Source organism: Stegostoma tigrinum, chromosome 3 (genome assembly GCF_030684315.1).
Source record: "Stegostoma tigrinum isolate sSteTig4 chromosome 3, sSteTig4.hap1, whole genome shotgun sequence".
Taxonomy (NCBI): domain Eukaryota; kingdom Metazoa; phylum Chordata; class Chondrichthyes; order Orectolobiformes; family Stegostomatidae; genus Stegostoma; species Stegostoma tigrinum.
Genome location: NC_081356.1, coordinates 60,187,967 through 60,205,236, shown reverse-complemented (window position 1 = coordinate 60,205,236; position 17,270 = coordinate 60,187,967). Strand labels below are relative to the sequence as shown.

The 17,270-nt window shown below is 38.9% G+C and overlaps 1 protein-coding gene across 1 annotated transcript in view; it reads left to right on the top strand.

Moving 5' to 3' along the window:
- Positions 1 to 1,741: 1,741 nt before the first annotated feature.
- Positions 1,742 to 17,270, top strand: part of LOC125450724 (solute carrier family 28 member 3-like) — a 156,809-nt gene continuing 141,280 nt past the window's right edge. The window contains exons 1-3 of the mRNA XM_059645012.1: positions 1,742 to 1,835; positions 9,067 to 9,256; positions 16,752 to 16,896. Of these exons, the coding sequence (XP_059500995.1) occupies positions 1,742 to 1,835; positions 9,067 to 9,256; positions 16,752 to 16,896 (429 nt within the window). The remainder of the gene's footprint in view (positions 1,836 to 9,066; positions 9,257 to 16,751; positions 16,897 to 17,270) is intronic.

Genomic DNA, 17,270 nt, shown 5'->3' with positions numbered 1-17,270 from the left:
TTACCCCAGCCCTCCATCTTGAGCACCAGACGCCAGTATCTCAGGGCATGTTCCACATACATCCCCTGACCACTAGGAATCTGGTCCCTATTGGCAATGTGGAACACCAGTTTCTCTCTGAAGTGTCTGGAGCAAAAGACGGGAGCTAGACTGTCAGTGCGTGACTAGGTGCATGATTGGGTTTCAAAATAGCAGCAGTGCCAGGAATTCTGGGAGATCCTGGAAATTGCCAATACTTTTGCCCATGGTGAGGGGGAGGATATGGCAATAAGTTGTCATAGGGGCATGGTACATAGGTAATGAGGCAAGATTGGAAAGACAGAATGAGAAATCTTGTTAAGACTCATGAAGACAAACCCTCCTTGAAACTCACCAAAATTGACTCTTATCTGGTAAAGTTCAGCTCAACCTGTTTATCCTTTCCTAACAACTATCATTCCACAGTTCTGTAATCATCCTCGTAAATATATCTTTATCATCATTGAGAACGCTCTTATACTATAAAATGGACATATAGGTCAGACTTATCAACTTCTTGTCACAGATGTACAGATTCCGTCAAACTTAGTCCGTTAATGTAATGTTTCAGTGGTGTTTCCCACCTGCCATCAATTTTGTAGTCTCACTTAGGTTTGGACTAGTACTCTGGATGTGTGAGAATGACTTAATGGCAAATAATGCGTTAATACAACATTTTAAATAAATCATTCATAAAAAATTATAAACAACAAAATAAAAGATAACATTATTAGAAAGAAAATGTCATGTGAGTATATACAAAGAAATTATAGCACAATTATTATAGCACAAACGGTAACCCAAATTGGTCTGTTCAGAACAACTCCAAAAATGGTAAAATACCCCCAAATTAGTCTGTTCATGACAAATGCCTAAAATGATGCACATCTCCTGGTTACATTATTGTGATATTGGCTACTGTTACTGACAGAAAAGGAAGATTCCAAAATGATATCTGCCTCAATAGATCATTCCAAAGAAAAAAATTCAGTGTGATGACCATTTACCGAAACAGAAATACACAAAGCTGAAGATTTTCCTTAACAATAAAACAAGTTCATTACATATAGAAAAAAACAATAAAATGAAGAAACCTAATCTATCTAAATATAGAACACAGGTTATAAAAATCTCATAACACTCAGCAAGTCACGGTTTCACCCTATTTCCCAAAACAATCACTTTACAAAAATTCAAATTTGGAGAGATTACTGCTCTACATTAAACCTTTAACGTTTGATTCAACTGATTTTTCAAGTTCTTTCCTGTGAACATCACAACATAGATCGCCACACTTCTGAATAGCCAGACACATGGGTGGACTCACCAGTTAGTCTTTGGTAGGTGACGAGACCACTCTGATTGAAACACTGAATTCTAGAGGTTGTGCCCCTCTTTGTTCAAGTTCTTGCTCCATTCCAACTTTTGATGGTTTCTTCAGACTTTGTCAAAACAAGAGTCTGACAATTATAATCCCTTATCAACTTCTTACAGGTTTATGTAAAGCCTACAGGACTTGGATTGTTAATATAACGTTTTGATGGTTTTTCCCACATGCCATTAATCAAGTCATACTGCTGATCATTCAAAGTCCATCTTCTGACTCCACCCACTTGCAAGGTTATTCTTTATCCTGGCTTATAGTTCAAGGGTGATTGAATTAAAGAAAATATTGGCAAGTCTAAGAAAAGCAATTATTTTAGACAATGCAACAGTTGCAAATATGGCCTGTGTTGGTCAGCGTCGAAAGACCTATGTGGTGGATGGGAGGACCAAAACTACAACTAATATTACTATGGCTTACATGATTAACTCAAGTATTTCATCAAAGCACAATTGTGCTTAGTTCTAAATTAATGTCAACAAATTAACATTTACATTTAAAAAAATAAGTGTAATGAAGGTTTTCTTGAAGCCAGAAGCAGAGCAGAAATAAAATGTAAGAATATAAACTGCAAAATCTAATGATTGCTGATAGGTCTAGAAATTTGATGATCAGACCTTCCAATTGTTGTCTAACTATAATTTGATTGAAGTTTAGCATAATATCTCTACTTTTCAATTCTGTTTTTCTAGAAGTAAACTTGAATGCTTGGTTTTCTTTTGGTCTTATTAACTTAGATTCATGCGTGTGTTTTGCGTATTTCTGCTCTTAAATCTCTGTGATCCTCGTATTTTGCAATTTATGTTCAGTCTTCTTATTTTACTGAAACATTGTACCTTATGTTTATCTAGGTCAAAATTGATCTGCAAATATATGCCCATCCTTCATTAATGTATTTTTGTAATTTATCGCACAGCTGTTCAGTGTTGACGATCTTTCCCCTATGGTGTCATCCACAAATTTAGAGATTTTGAAGTTGATTCCAAAGTTTAAGTTATAAGTGTGAATTGCACATTTTGAACCAGACAAACTGGCACTGATCCTTGGGATCCACTTCTTACCTTCTGCTACTTTGAAGAACTATCCTTTAGTATTCATTCTGATGCCAGTGTTATTCTTTTCAATCAGTCTTGTAATAAAATGGAAATGTGCATGGATGAACTTGTGCATACATGAAGTTCACATCTCACCAACTATATAGTAGCATTTTAATGTACACTTAAACGTACGCCCATGTATAATTAAATGAACACAGAAAACACATCTCTCCCTACACCTATAGTTACATACATTCAATATTAGTTGTCACGCAAATATTATTGAATCCCACAACACATACTGCAAGAGACATACAAGGTCTATTAGTAACGAGATCCAATAAATTAAATCTTTTTACAATTGACCCATTGTTTTGTCTGTTCAGCCTCTTCAGAGCTTGTGGAAAGAAACATGAACAGGTGCAAGAATTCTGTTCAAAGCACAAGAAAATTATTCACCGTATAATTCTGATCGTCTTCCTGACAGGTAGTGTTTAAGATCAGTTAATAACAGAAAACATGATTAAGTATGTATTAATTTTTGGTATATGGTACAAAATATTGTATATAAACATTATTTCAGTCATATCTTTAAGTGAATTCTTCAAAGGGGAAACATTCCTATATAAACGCCTATAATGGAAAAAACTGGAAAGTAAGGATTTGTTTCTAACAATTGTTGCTTTTTGAAAAGTAATGGTAATTCTTTTTCCACAGTGACTGAAATTGTCATGTTTAAATAAGGATAGCATTTTCAGTGGCTTTCATGATCTCCATTCTTTTGAGTTTTGCGAGGGTCGGTGCTTTCAATGCAGAAGCATTTATAGTTTACCTTCAGTCTTCTGTGGACTGATTGGCAAACCTATTTTGAGGACTCACAAGTTTGCCAGGCTAGGTCTGTTTTCCCACTTAGCAATATGAATCTGGACCCTGGAGTAACAAGGGTTCTACTATTTAATATTGTTCATTTTTAGGCAGTTCTGTTAAACTGAATAGCAGCCAGAAGATATAGGTAGGATGTGTTAACGACAATGCCACAAAATCATATACACCATAGGTTTGCTACTGAATTCAGAAGCTTAAATTCCAAAACACTGCTTCTGGCAAATGTAACCTGGCCTTCAGGTAGTAAGTAGAAAGCGTTCCTTAACAAGCCAAAAAACATTGCATTCAGGCACTAGGGAAGGTGATCTGCAGATATTCATTCAAATGTTTTGACTGTTTATAATAACTAGGTTGAAAAACTTTCTGTTTGTTTGACTGACTGGTAGTTCTGTATTTGGAAACATATAGCACAGTTACTATTGTGATTTGGAATTGGTATTTTCATTTTGTGCTATAGCGAATTGTGCTCCAACTCTTAGCTCAAGTTCGGGAGGATATTTTGGTCATGGAGAGAGGTTTACAGTGTAGGTTTGCAAAAATTATACCAGTATGGCAACGTATTAAGGCCTGTTTTCTGTAGAATTTAGAAGTTTAAGAGTGATCTGAATGAAAGTCTTCAAGGTAACAACAGGAAAAGGCAGGATAAATAAAGAGACTATTTCCACTGATTGGAGATTCTAGAATTAGAAAGCATAGCCCAAAAAGTAGGACTGGACCATTCAGGAAAGATGTTAGGGAGCACCTCTTCACACAGGCTCATAGAGGTTTGAATCAAATATTAGTCATTGCTAGATTGTCAGTAATTTGAAATATGTGAGATGGATAAAGTTTTGCTAAAGGTATTAAGAGATATGAGCCAAAGGCAGGTAAATGGGAGTTAGGTCACCAATCAGCCATGATTTCATTGAATGGCGGAACAGGCTCAAGGGACTGAATGACCTATTCCTGCTCCTGTGTTCTAATGTTTCTTGTTGATTGCCATCTGTTATTCATCAAAGTCTGCTCATCTTCTTTTGTGAACTGTGCAGCTGTTTCACTTAATTCCATTTTTAGATCTTGCTAAAGACAAACATTTTGGAAAGCACACCATGAGATCACAATTTTAGAGTGTCTGTTGAGAACAAACTGCTTGACTTCTCATGACCAGTGCAAATTACATTGTCAACTAATTTACATTGGTTTAGGCTGAACATGGCAGGGGGAATGTGGTGGGTGGTGGGCGGTGGGGTCAGAATTATTGAATATCTCAATAAGTAAATCATCCAGTAAAAATTCAGAAATTTTACAATAAGTTATTTAGCCATGACTGCTGAATGGACAACCCATCACTCCCCCCTCTAGTGTCTGACATACCAATCTTCTTCGAATTTGATATGTTCCATTTGATATAAAGAAATGGCTGGGTACAGTGAAGGTAGCAAGGCTGTAGTGCTGGAGACTTGTGCTACAGAAAGAATGGTACCTCTCGCTAAACTTGTCTGATATAGCCACAAATTGGGCACCTCTGGGAAATTGTTTAGAAACTTCCAGCATATCCAGTCCTCAAAAGAAAAGAAACAAACATAATCCAACCACCTACTGTTCCATCAGCCAATCTTAGTCATTTCACAAGTGATGAAAGGTCAGCAGTGTTACCAGGTGGCACTTACTCATTAATAAATGCTCACCAAAGTTCTAGTTCTGCTAGGACTAATAAATATCAGCCTTGGCGCAAACTTGGAAAGAGAGTTAACATCCAGAAGTGAAGTAAGATGTCACCTTCGTCATCTTACCTTTGTTGTCAAGTCAACATTTGATTCATTTGAGACAGGTAATCTTAGTAAATCTGAGTTTCTGGTAATGAGGGGGAGACCCCCTAAGCTGGATGAAGTCTTATGTAGCAGAGAAGAAATTGGTTATGGTTGCTTGAGACCAATCATCTTAGTTCCAAGACCCCATTGCCTAAGTTCCTCAAAGTAATATCCTTGGCTTAACCTGTTCATTTGCTTTATCAGTGACCTTCCTGTCCATCATAAGATCTGAAGGAGGATATTTGCTGACAGTTGTGCAGTTCCATTTGCAACTCCTTATGCTGCAAATGTGGATAACATTTGGGCTAATGCTAATAAGTGCCAGTTGACATTTCTGTCAGATATGTATCTCTTTTTGACATTAAACTGCATTACTATTGCTGATGTCTCCATCATCTACATCCAGGGTTTTCCCTTGACCAGAAACTTAACTGAAGCAGAGAATTACATATTGTGACTATAAGATTAGGTCAGAGGCTGTGTGCTTAATGATGATTAACTTATCTCATGGCTTCCTGATCTGCAAGCTTAGCAATGTGATGGACAACTATCCATTTGCTGAAATGATCATAACACCAACAACACCAGTGGATATTTTTGAGCTCATAACAAAATAGCCCATTTGGTGGAGCTGGAGGAACACAGCAGACCAGGCAGCATCAGAGGAACAGGAATGTTGATGTTTCTGGATAGGACCCTTCTTCGGAAGAAGAGTCCTGACACAAAACATCAACTATTCTGCTCCTCTGATACTGCCTGGCCTGCTGTGTTATTCCAGCTCAACACTGTATTGTTTCTGATTCCAGAATTTGCAGTTCTTGCTATCTCAAAACATATGATTGGCACCCCTTTGTTCACCGTAAAAGAATGTTCACTATTTTAAAGGCAGGTATATTGACTCGAGACAATGTGGCTAAGTGGATAGTAGCTACATGCATACTGTGGAAGACTGAAAGCCATTTGTATTGATGTAACTTTTTAACTTATGTGCAGAGTGCCGATGGCCACAATTACACCAGTAGTGACAGCTAAGACTCTTCGTCATCCATAAAAGAAATGTCCTTGAATCTGAATTATTGAATTTAATAGACTGTGTGCATACCAATTGTCAAAAAAAACTTGTTGCTCCTTGGAAAGAGCCAGCCACTTAACAGTTCACAGCTTTGGTAATTCTATCAGTTATTGGTCTGAGTCATTGAAGTAGTGTGCAGGTTTATACACTAGTCTTGTGCAAAAGTCCCTTTTCCTGATTCTTTGTGGCCGAAGACAAAATTTCTAACTAGTTGTCTAGAAGACAGTGATCCTGGTGGGAGAGTCTGAGTCTGTTTAGGTGCTGCCTGATTCTTAAGAAATAAGAAATAGGAACAGAAGTAGACTGTTTGACCTTTTGAGCCTGCTCAGACATTATTAGGATCATGGCTGATCTGATATGCCTCACATCCACTTCCTGTGTTTTCTCCATAATCCTTGATTCCCCTATTGATCAAGAATCTTTTATCTCAGACTTAAAGATGCACAAGGACTCTGTTCCCCCACCTCTCCAGGGTAAGAAGTTCCAAGGATACTCAACTGTGTACCAGAACAAATTCCTCCTCATCTCAGTTTTAAATTTGCTAATTTGATTCTGCCATGCAGGAACCCCCCTTTTCAGCATTTACCGTGTCAAGTCCCCAGTGTTTCAATGAGATCACCACTCATTCTTTTAACCTCCAATGAGTAAAGTCCAACTGTTTAGTCTTTGCTTATAAGCAATCCCTTCATACTAGGGATCATTCTAGGGACCCTTCTCAGAGCTACCTATAATAAAATAATGTATTTTCTGAGCTAAGGGAACCAACACTGTTCACAGTACTCCAGATGTGGTGCCACCAGTACCTTGTACAATTTCAGCAAGACTTCCCTACTGTTATACTCTAACTTGAAACAAGAATAGTCTTCCTATTTTCCCGGCTTATCTGGCTGTTTTCTCTTCCTCGCAACATCTGCACCGCACACAAGGGGATTCCAGCATGGAACCTCACATTTAAACTTTTCTATAATTTTAGGAAATTCCTTTCAGAGGATGTGGAAGGTTAAGCATGGGTTCAGGATTATATTGTTCACCGGAAGGTGATATTCACAGTGACTTCTCAAAATACAGAATTGCAGTTAAAATAGCAAAACCCACAGCCTCTGACTTGGATGACAGAAATAATGTACGGTTGCCCAGGTTTACAGATGACAGAAGACTATGGGAAAGCAAGTGTGGATGACACAAGGCCTGTATAGAGGAATATCGACAGATTAACTGAGTTGGCAAAAACCTGGCAGATAAAATATACTGTGGGAAAACCTGAGGTTGTACACTCTGTAGAAAGAACATAAGGGTTAGGGATGTCTAAAAATTGTTGAAGCATTTTGTCAAGGCGGAGAGTGAGAAGTTTTTTGTGTACATTGTAAGGAACAACATAGTTAAGGAAAGGGTTAAGGCTTTGCATATTTGATTTAAGAGGTTAGGTACATTAAAAAGCAGAACCTTGAAGGTAGTAATCCCTGGTTTACTCCTGGTGTCTCATGCTAATAAGAATAGGAAATAAAACATAGGACAGATAAATCAATACCTGAAGAGATGGTGCACTGTACAAGGATTCAGATTTTTGGATCTTTGGAATCTCTTCTGGAGCAAAAAAGACCTGTTCTAAAGGGATGGGTTTCACCTAAATTGGAAAGGGACCAATATCCTGGTAGGATGATTTGCAAGTTCTATTTTGGAAACCTTTCAACTAGTAGAGAAGTGGGTTGGAGGGTTCCTAAGTAGTAGTAAAAATAGAAAGATGAGAATGATTCTGAATCAGAAAACAGCAAGTTAATTAGAAAAGGCAGACAAGAGCAATTCAGAGAACGAGGTAACTCTGAGTGATTAAACTGCATTTATTTCAATGCAAGGGGGGTTGCAGGTAAGGCTGATGAACTCAGGGCATCTGTGGGAACACGGGACTAGGACATCATAGCTGTGCATAGGCACAGAACATATAGCCTGTGCGCTTCACTCCACTTCACCTGATGAAGGAACAGCACTCTGAAAGCTTGTGATTTCAGGGAAACCTGTTGGATTAGATCCTGGTGTCATGTGATTTGTGACTTGGACCACCTCAGTCCAAGTTGGCACCTCCACATCATGGACACCCATTTAAGACAGAGATGAGAAAGTTTTTTTGAGTATTGAGAATTTGTGGAATTCTTTCTCACAGAGTGCTGTTGAGGTCTGAGTGCTAAATGTATTTAAGGCTGAGATAGACAGATTTCTAATCATTAAGGGAATCCAGCATTACGAGGATAAGGTAGAAAAGTGGAGTTGAGGATTGTCAAATCAGTGGACCTGATGGGCCAAGTGGCCTCCTTTTGCACCTTTGTTTTGTGGTCTTTGCTGTTATCAAGTTATTTCTCCCTTGATCAGCATGAAAGACATAGTTACATTATCAACTAAGCTATGTTTGGCTAAACATGTGGTGTTGTCTACCATCTTTCGCAGAATTTTCCACAGAATAGAAATTAGGAAATTCCTTGTGGATTTGAGGTTAACTCCAAATTGTACTTTAAGATTTGTTGTTGTACAGCCAGTAAGGTACATTTCCCAGTACAGTTGCTGTTGTTGTGTAGGGAAATGAAACAGCCAATTTGCTAGACATCAAGATTCCAAATGCAACAACAAGGCAACTAATCATATCTGTTTATTTTGAAGTTTAAGGCATAGTTGTCAGTCAGGAATTGGAAAACTACGTCTTGTATATTTCACTTTTATTCCACCTGAAGTAGATTAATGTCTCTTCCAGAAGTCATCAATTCCCACAGAACACTGTTTCTCTGCTATTACACCACAATGTTTGAATATCTGCTCAAGAATCTGGTGTGGCACTTGAGTCCCTGGTGGAGTTGTACACAAGAATTTAAATGTATTTCATTTCTTTTGCAGGCTACTTTTGCATGGTGATCGCAGCATGTATTTTGAATTTTCAAAGAGCCCTGGGACTTCTTATTTTAACATTGATTGCCATTTTCTTTTACTTTTGGGATATGCTTATTGCAAAGTATGAAGATACAATTGCTGAGTTTATTTCTTCAAATAGCAAGTTCATAAAACAAAAGTGGATTCTATTCAAAATGTGAGTAAAGCATGTAGCTAGAGATCTGTAGCAATTCAATTTACTTTATCCTTTTTATACAATTTATGTATTTTTGTGCTCATCCATCTTAGTGTCAGTATGACAATTTTAAACTTTCAGGATAACATGCGTCAAGTCTTCCCAGGGGTTTTGTAAGCTCAGAAGGGAGATTTTGTGCACCATTTCCCAATTGCAGGCAATTGTTAAATGTTCTAGCTGCAATGGTCTGGCCGGGAGTGGTCCTGCACCTCCTTTTAGTCCCGTGCTGGCGAGCACCCTCAGGCTGACTTGAAAATTCTAGTGGGGTCAAGGATGGAGAACATGTGGATGTAGACTTGGCATTTATGCCAGTGTATTCATAATAAGTTTGGAATGCATTCACAGCATGATATTTTATAACCGTACTGTAGTGGCCATAATTTTGTCACGAATCATCCAGGTGATCCAAATTAATCCTGTTTGTTATGCACTTGACTTCTTGACTCCGTATGAAGCTTGAGAGAAAATCCTACGATGATCGCCTAAAGTTATTTCTCTCTAATCTTAATTAATTGATGCTGGCTGAACAGATAGTTTGTCCTTGTTTACCACTCGAGCTATTTTGCCCAACCGGTCAGGTTTCCTATTATAAATTAATGACTCTTCCACAAAATTTAGTATAATTTTCAAATTTAATTAACAATGTGACCAGATCATTAATGAAAAGAAGATGATCCAACATTGAACTCTGGGAATTCTACTCTCAGTCAGCTCCTGGTGGAAAATTTCATTTAACACCCTTTTGTACTGTTCTATAGTAATTTATTTTCAAAAATGATCTTTCAAAAACCTTTTGAAAATCCAAGAGAGTGATCTACTGTATAAGAGCAGAATAAAGCTCCAGCTCTCTAGCCCTGGAAAATATGCTAAATTTTCCAGAGGAGAACACCTGTGCAAACATGATATTTCATTTTGTTCTCTTATCTAACTCATTTATACATATAGTGAGTAACTGAGGTCCAAGTCTCTGAGGTCCCCCACCAGTCATTGCCTGCCATTCAGAAAATTTGTTCCTACTTTGTTTCCTGTCTGCTTACAATTCTCTAACCATGTCAGTATATTACCCTTAATCCCAATTACATACTAATCTCTTGAGTGAGACTTAATTGAAAGCCTTCTGAAAGTCCAAATAAGCCACATCAACTGCCTTTCCTGTTTCAAGTCTCTTAGTTACATCCTTGAAAAATTCCAGTAGATTTGTCAAACATGATTTATCTTTCATAAACTCATGCTGAATTGGTCCAATAATGCCACTGTTTTCAAGTACTTTGATATTAAATCTTTTGTAATGGACATTGGTATTTTCCAGATGAAGTACTTGAACAAAGACTGATATACTGTCTTCAAGACACCCTTTATTTACCAGTACACTGGCTGTAGCTTCGTGTCAGCCCTCTGAATCAGGAGACTCTGAATCTCCTGTTTATATCTGCCAGGGCTCTCTGATTGATCCAGGTTAACAACCCCAATAAAGGATCGTAGTCAATAGAATCCATCTGGTTCTAATCACTACACCCAGCTACCAGCGTCAGGCTAACCAGCCTATGATTCTGTTTTCTCCCTCTCTCCTTCTTTAAATGTTGGTGTTGCATTAGCTATTGTCCAAACTGTAAGAACTATTCTAGAGTTGGTTGACACTTGAAGGATGACAATCAATGCATCCGCTATTTCTGGGCCACTTCTCTAAATGCTCTGGGATTTGTTGGCCTTTAATCCCATCAATTTCCCAACACCATCTGTGTATTAATACTGTCCGTGTTCAGCTCCTTCCTTTCACTAGACCTTGTATTCCCCAACATTTTTGAGATGTTATTTGTGTTCTCATCTGTAAGATAGAGCCAAACTATGTATTTGGCAGGTCTGCCATCTCCTTGTTATAACTTCCTCTGTTTTTGATTGTAAGAGACCTACATTTGTCTTCACTGATCTTTACCTCTTCACATAATGACAGATGCTTTTACAATCATTTCATCTTTACTCTACAATTTGCTCTTGTCCTCTATTCCAATCCCCCCCTCCTTCCCTGCATGCTCCAACACCCCCACCCAATTAATCTTAGGTCTGCTGCAATTTTCTTTGGCCAATTTTTATGTCCTTTCCTAGAACCTGCCACCCATGTGCTGTGGGTATTAAAATGTATCATTGGGGAGAGAGTTTCTGTATTTTGACACACTGGTAATGAAGGAACAGTTGTATAATACCAAGACAGGACATTGCAGGTTTGAAGGGTAACCTATACGTAGTGGTGTTCCCACGTATCTTCTGCCCTAGTTCTCCTACGTGGTGGAAGTTGTGGACTTCGAAGCTGCAGTCTAAAGATCCTTGGTGAACTGTTGTAGTGTAGCTTGGGACAAACACTACAGTGTGTCAGACATAGAGGGAGTGAATGTTGAAGGTTCCAAATGTAAAGGGGCTGCTTTGTTCTGATTGGCTTCTTGAATGTTGTTGGAGCATGTTCTGTCATGCTTGTGATTTGTACCTTTCAAATGATGTATAGGTTTTAATGACTCAGGAGGTGAAATACACATTGCAAAAGTTCCAACCTGTCACTTGGTCTTGTAACTACAGTATTCCAGTGGCTGGTCCAGTTCAGTTTTTGGCCAATGAAGATTCCGAGGATGTTAATAGTGGGGGATTCAGTGAATTGCCATTGAATGTTACAAGGTATAGGCTTTTATTTCTACCTTCCCTCATCTATTGGGTTTACTGTGGATATGATTAACCCCAGGCTGTCCTAACAACAGGATATACCCAACTTTTTTTTACTGAAGTAAGGTATGCTCCAAAAATGGTATACTAAGAGCAATACATCATAAACATACTCATATAATACTTACAGTCACAAGTGAACCGGTTTACATGGACTTCAAGAATCAGAACAAAACAGGCCTAGCCTACTCTGTCTCAACCTCCATTCATTAATTAGACACCTTCTATTCTTGAGCTAGTTAACTATCGATCAAAGGCACCATTTCTGACTCCTTTCCGAAAACCTTAACCCTGTTCAGCTTGCAGCAGTTAATCAGATTGATCATTGGCAAATATCACAAATGTACCATGGTGAGGTGATCTTCCATTCCTTCAAACTTTTGTCTGTTTTCCCTGAAAAGAGGGCATCTCTCAGTTTTTAACAAATGACCTCAGGTGAGCTTGCTCATGACTGCTGCATATTTTGTGTTATCTAATCAATCAAATGATATTTGCACAGCATGACGCTATGATCAACTGCATCATGTTTTACTGACAAATGGTTAATCACAACCAGTGCACTGTGTCTATTTTAAATCAGGACTTCAGCCAGACAAAATGTTCAATTCATCACCTACTGAATGACAATACTTTTTAACACACACATTTCTTTAGAAAACACATTAAATGTTAAGAAATGATCCAATGATTTTCAAATAATTAGGTCACCATCTGACAGATTGACCTTTCAATAGAGTAGGCTTCAATTTTTTTTCTCTTATTTCAGCTAAACCAGAAAATTCAGAGTGAGACTGTTGACCCCTAACGAGCACAACCATCTTTCTTTATGCTCAGTATGACAATGGAAGGTTTCCCCAATGTTTATGATTGTATCCTGTTTTGATAGGGTTCCTTGATGCCATGCTTGATCAAAGGTTACCTTCATATTACTTTTGTATTATGTCCATGTTTAGATCAAGTTTTTAATGAGGTCAGACACTGGGTGAACCTGATGGACCCAAGCTGAATGTCAGTGAGCAAATTATTGTTGAGTAAGTGCTGCATAATAGCACTGTCCATGACACCTTCCATCACTTTTCTGATTTTTGCTAGTAGACTTGGCTGGGTTAGATGTTTCATTTTTTTTGTATATGTGACATAGTGAGGCAATTTTCAACATTGTGGGTAGATGCCAGTCTTGTAGCTGTACTGAAACAACTTAACTAAGGCTACAGCTTGCTTTGGAATATGTCTTCAGTCCTGTTGTTGAGGCCCACAACCTTTCCAGCATACAGTGCCTTTAGCTGTTTCTTAATACCACATGAAATGAATTGACTGCATGCTGGTGTCTGTGGGGCTGGTTCGCTTAGGAGGATGCTGATATGGATTGATCACTGGACACTCTAGCTGAAAATGCTTCAGCCAGTCTTTTCCATTGATGCACTGGGCTCCCTCACCTTTAACAATAGGGATAGTTGTGGAGTCTCCTTCAATGATTTGAATAATTGTCTGCCACCTTTTGTGACTGGGTGCAGCACAGCTGCAGAGATTAGATCTGATTTATTGGTTTTGGGATCATTTAGTTTGTGTATCACATGTTGTTTACGATTTTATTTTTGGCAACTAGTAACCAACAGAGTCAGTATGGATTTATGAAGGGGAAGCCATGCTTAACAAATCTGTTGGAATTCTACGAAGATGCATCTAGTAGAGTTGACAAGGGGGAGCCAGTTGATATGATCTCTTTGGACTTTCAGAAAGCTTTTGACAAAGTTTTGCATAAGCATGTTGTGTGAGATTAAAATGCATGGTATTGGGGCAAGTGTATTGAGGTAGATAAGAAACTGGTTGACAGAGAGGAAACAGAGAGTGGGAATTAATGTGTACTCTTCAAATTGGCAGGCAGTAGCTAGTGGATTGCCACAGGATTGGTGCTTGGACCCCAGCTATTTACAATTTATATTATTGATTTGGATGAGGGAACAAAATGTAACATCTCCAAGTTTTCAGATGATACCAAGTTGGGTGGGAGGGTGAACTGTAAGAGGATGCAGAGATCCTTCAGCATGATCTGGACAGGTTGGGTGAGTGAGTGAATCATTGGCAGATGCAGTATAATTTGGATAGATGTGAGGTTATTCAATTTGGAAGCAAAAGCATAAAGACAGATTACTACCTGAATGGCTATAAATTAGGAGGGGAGTATACAGTGGGACCTGGGTGTCCCTGTGCACTAGTCATTGAAGGTGTGTATGCAGGTGCAGCAGGAAATAAAAAAGGCAAATGGTATGTTGGCCTTCATTGTGAGAGGTTTTGAGTACGGGAGCAGGGATGTGTTGTTGCAGTTATACATGGCCTTGGTGAGGCCACACCTAGAATATTGTGTGCGGTTTTGGTCTCCTTTGCCTGAAGAAGGATGCTGTTGCTCTGTAGGCAGTGAAGCGATGGTTTACCAGGCTGCTTCTGAGGATGGCGGGACTGATGAATGAAGAGAGATTGACTAGGTTAGGATTGTTTTCGCTGGAGGTCAGGAGAATGAGGGGGTAATCCCATAGACTCTTCTCATAGAGATATAGAAAATTCTAATAAGATAGATGCAGGGAAAATGTTCCTGATAGTGAATGTGTCCAGAACCATGGGTCACAGTCTGTGGAATCAGGGTAGACCGTCTAGGATGGAAATGAGGAGACATTTCTTCACCCAAAGAGTGGTGAGCCTGTGGAGTTGATTACCACAGGAAGTAGTTGATGACAAAATATTGAATGTATTGAAGAGGTGGCTGGATATAGCACTTGGGGTGAGTGGGATTGAAAGTTATGGGGAGAAAACAGGTTAGGCTATTGAGTTGGATGATCAGCCATGATTGTGATGAAGGCTGAAGCAGTCTCGAAGGCCTGAATGGCCTCCTCCTGCTCCTATATTCTATGTTTCTGTGAGTTGTAGCTTCAACACGTTGACACCTCACTTTGAGAATGCCTCGTGCTGCTTGTGGCAAGCCTTCCTGCACTTTGCATTGAACAAGGATTGATTCACTGGCTTGGTGATAATGGTGGAATGCGGGGGTGTGTTGGGCAATAAGTTCAGAGATTATGCTTGATCACCACACCACCAAATGGATGCCCAGTTCTGAGTTGCTAGATCTGTTTTATATTTTTCCTATTCAGCAAGTGTCAGACAAAACAATGGATGCTATCCTTAATCTGAAGGAGGGACTGTTTCCACAATGACTGTGTGGTTGTCTCTCCAACAGATACTATCATGAACAGATGTGTCTACAACAGGTAGATTTTGGAGGATGAAGCTAGGTCAGTTTTCTGTCCAACTGCCACAGGCCTAGACCAGCAGCTGCATTATTTAGAACTTGTCCAGCTTGGTCATTTGTGGTACTGCTGAGCCACTCTTGGTGATTGAAGTTTGTCACCAAGAATGCATTTTGTGGCCTTTCTTTCCTAACCTCCAAATGGTGTCCAATATGGAGGAGAACTGACCCATCATGTTAGGGGAGGAGAGGGCAATAGGTGATAATTGGCAGGATTACTCTCCATTTACTCATTGCTATAAGATTTCATGATGTCTGGAGTCATTTTTGAGGGCTGTCGGGACAACTGCCTCAACTGTATACCATTGTGTAACCACATTTGGCGGCTCTATCCTTATGTTGGTACAGAACGTACCTGGAGCTGGTGATGGTGGTTTCTGAACATACTCATTCTCATGGAGTCATACTTTACAGACAATATCAGGCTGTTACTTGACAAATATTCCAATTTTGCCATAAACTCCTCGATGTTAGTTTAGTTGGTTTGCAAGATTGGTTGTGCCTATGTTTCTAATGCCTTGTTCTCAAAGGGTGTTAAGTCAACCAGGCATGGCGACTCAGTGGTTAACACCCCTACCTCACAGTGCCAGGGCCCCGGGTTTGATTCCAGTCTCGGGTGACTGTGCAAACTCTACACAGACATTCTCCCTGTGTCTGTATGGGTTTTGTCCAGGTGCTTTGGTTTCCTCCCACAGTCCAAAGATTTGCAGACTAGGTGGATTGGCTACGCTAAATTGCCCATAATATCTAGGGATGTCAGGCTAGGTGGATTAGCCATGGAAAATACAGGGACAGGGTAGGGAGGTGGGTCTGGGTGGCCTGCTCTTCAGAGGGTTGGTGTGGACTTGATGGGTCAAATGGCCTGCTTCTGTACTATAGGGATTGTATAAAGATGGATTTTTACAAAATCAACAATGGCTTCATGGCCACCATTAGTTAGCTTTTAAGACTTTACTAAAGCAATCCAAATTTCACCATCTGATGTGATGGAACTTAAGAACTTGTTTCTCAGAGCATTACCCTAGGTATCTGGATTAGTGGTCTCATGACATTGCTAGTATATTCGTACTTACTTCGGTGTGATTACATATTCATCTCAAGCTTTCCTGCTGAGGACTAAATTATAGATTTTATTTGTTTGTTCTTAAAATGTAGATGGTTTTGGGAAAGTCATTTTTTTTGTTCTTTGAAAAATGTCCTGAGAAAGTGATGCAGAGTCATTTCCTTGAACCACAATAGTCTTTGGTAATGGTTATCTGAAAGTGGTTTTATATTAAGAATTTCTAATTTTGACTAAGCGATGGTGAGGGAACTGTAATAATTGTCCACGATAAGATGATGCTTTCCATGCAAGGGTGTTTTTCGAAAGGTTACAGTTTACTTGTTCCATAGAATGTGATTAAGTTGACTAAACTAAGACTTCTTCAAACTGTTTTTCTTTTGCCTCAGATTACTGTATATGGTTCTACTTGTAATAATTATACTCTGGCTTATTCTGGACACAGCCAGCCAAAGCACAAACCAGCTAATTTCCGTTATTGGACTTCTGATATTCATTTTGTTCTTGTTCATCTTCTCCAAATATCCAGAAAAGGTAAAAGTGGTTTTTTTCCTTCTTCTTTTATTCCTGCTAAGTAAACAAACAATAGTTTAAACAACAAAAGCTGTAAGGAAAGGCCAGAAGATTCTGAGAGACAGGATTTACATGCATTTGGAAAGTCAAGGTAGGATTAAGGATAGTCATCAAGGCTTTGTGTGTGGAAAATCATGTCTCATTAACTTGATTGAGATTTTTGAACAGGTGGTAAATAAGGTTGATAAAGGCAGTGTAGTAGGCATCTATGTGAACTTAAGAAAAGTATTCGAGAAGATTCCACATGGTAGGTTGGTTAGTAAGGCTAGATCACATGAAATCCAGGGGGAGGTGGCCAGTTAGATATAAAATTGGCTTGAAGGTAGGAGACAGAG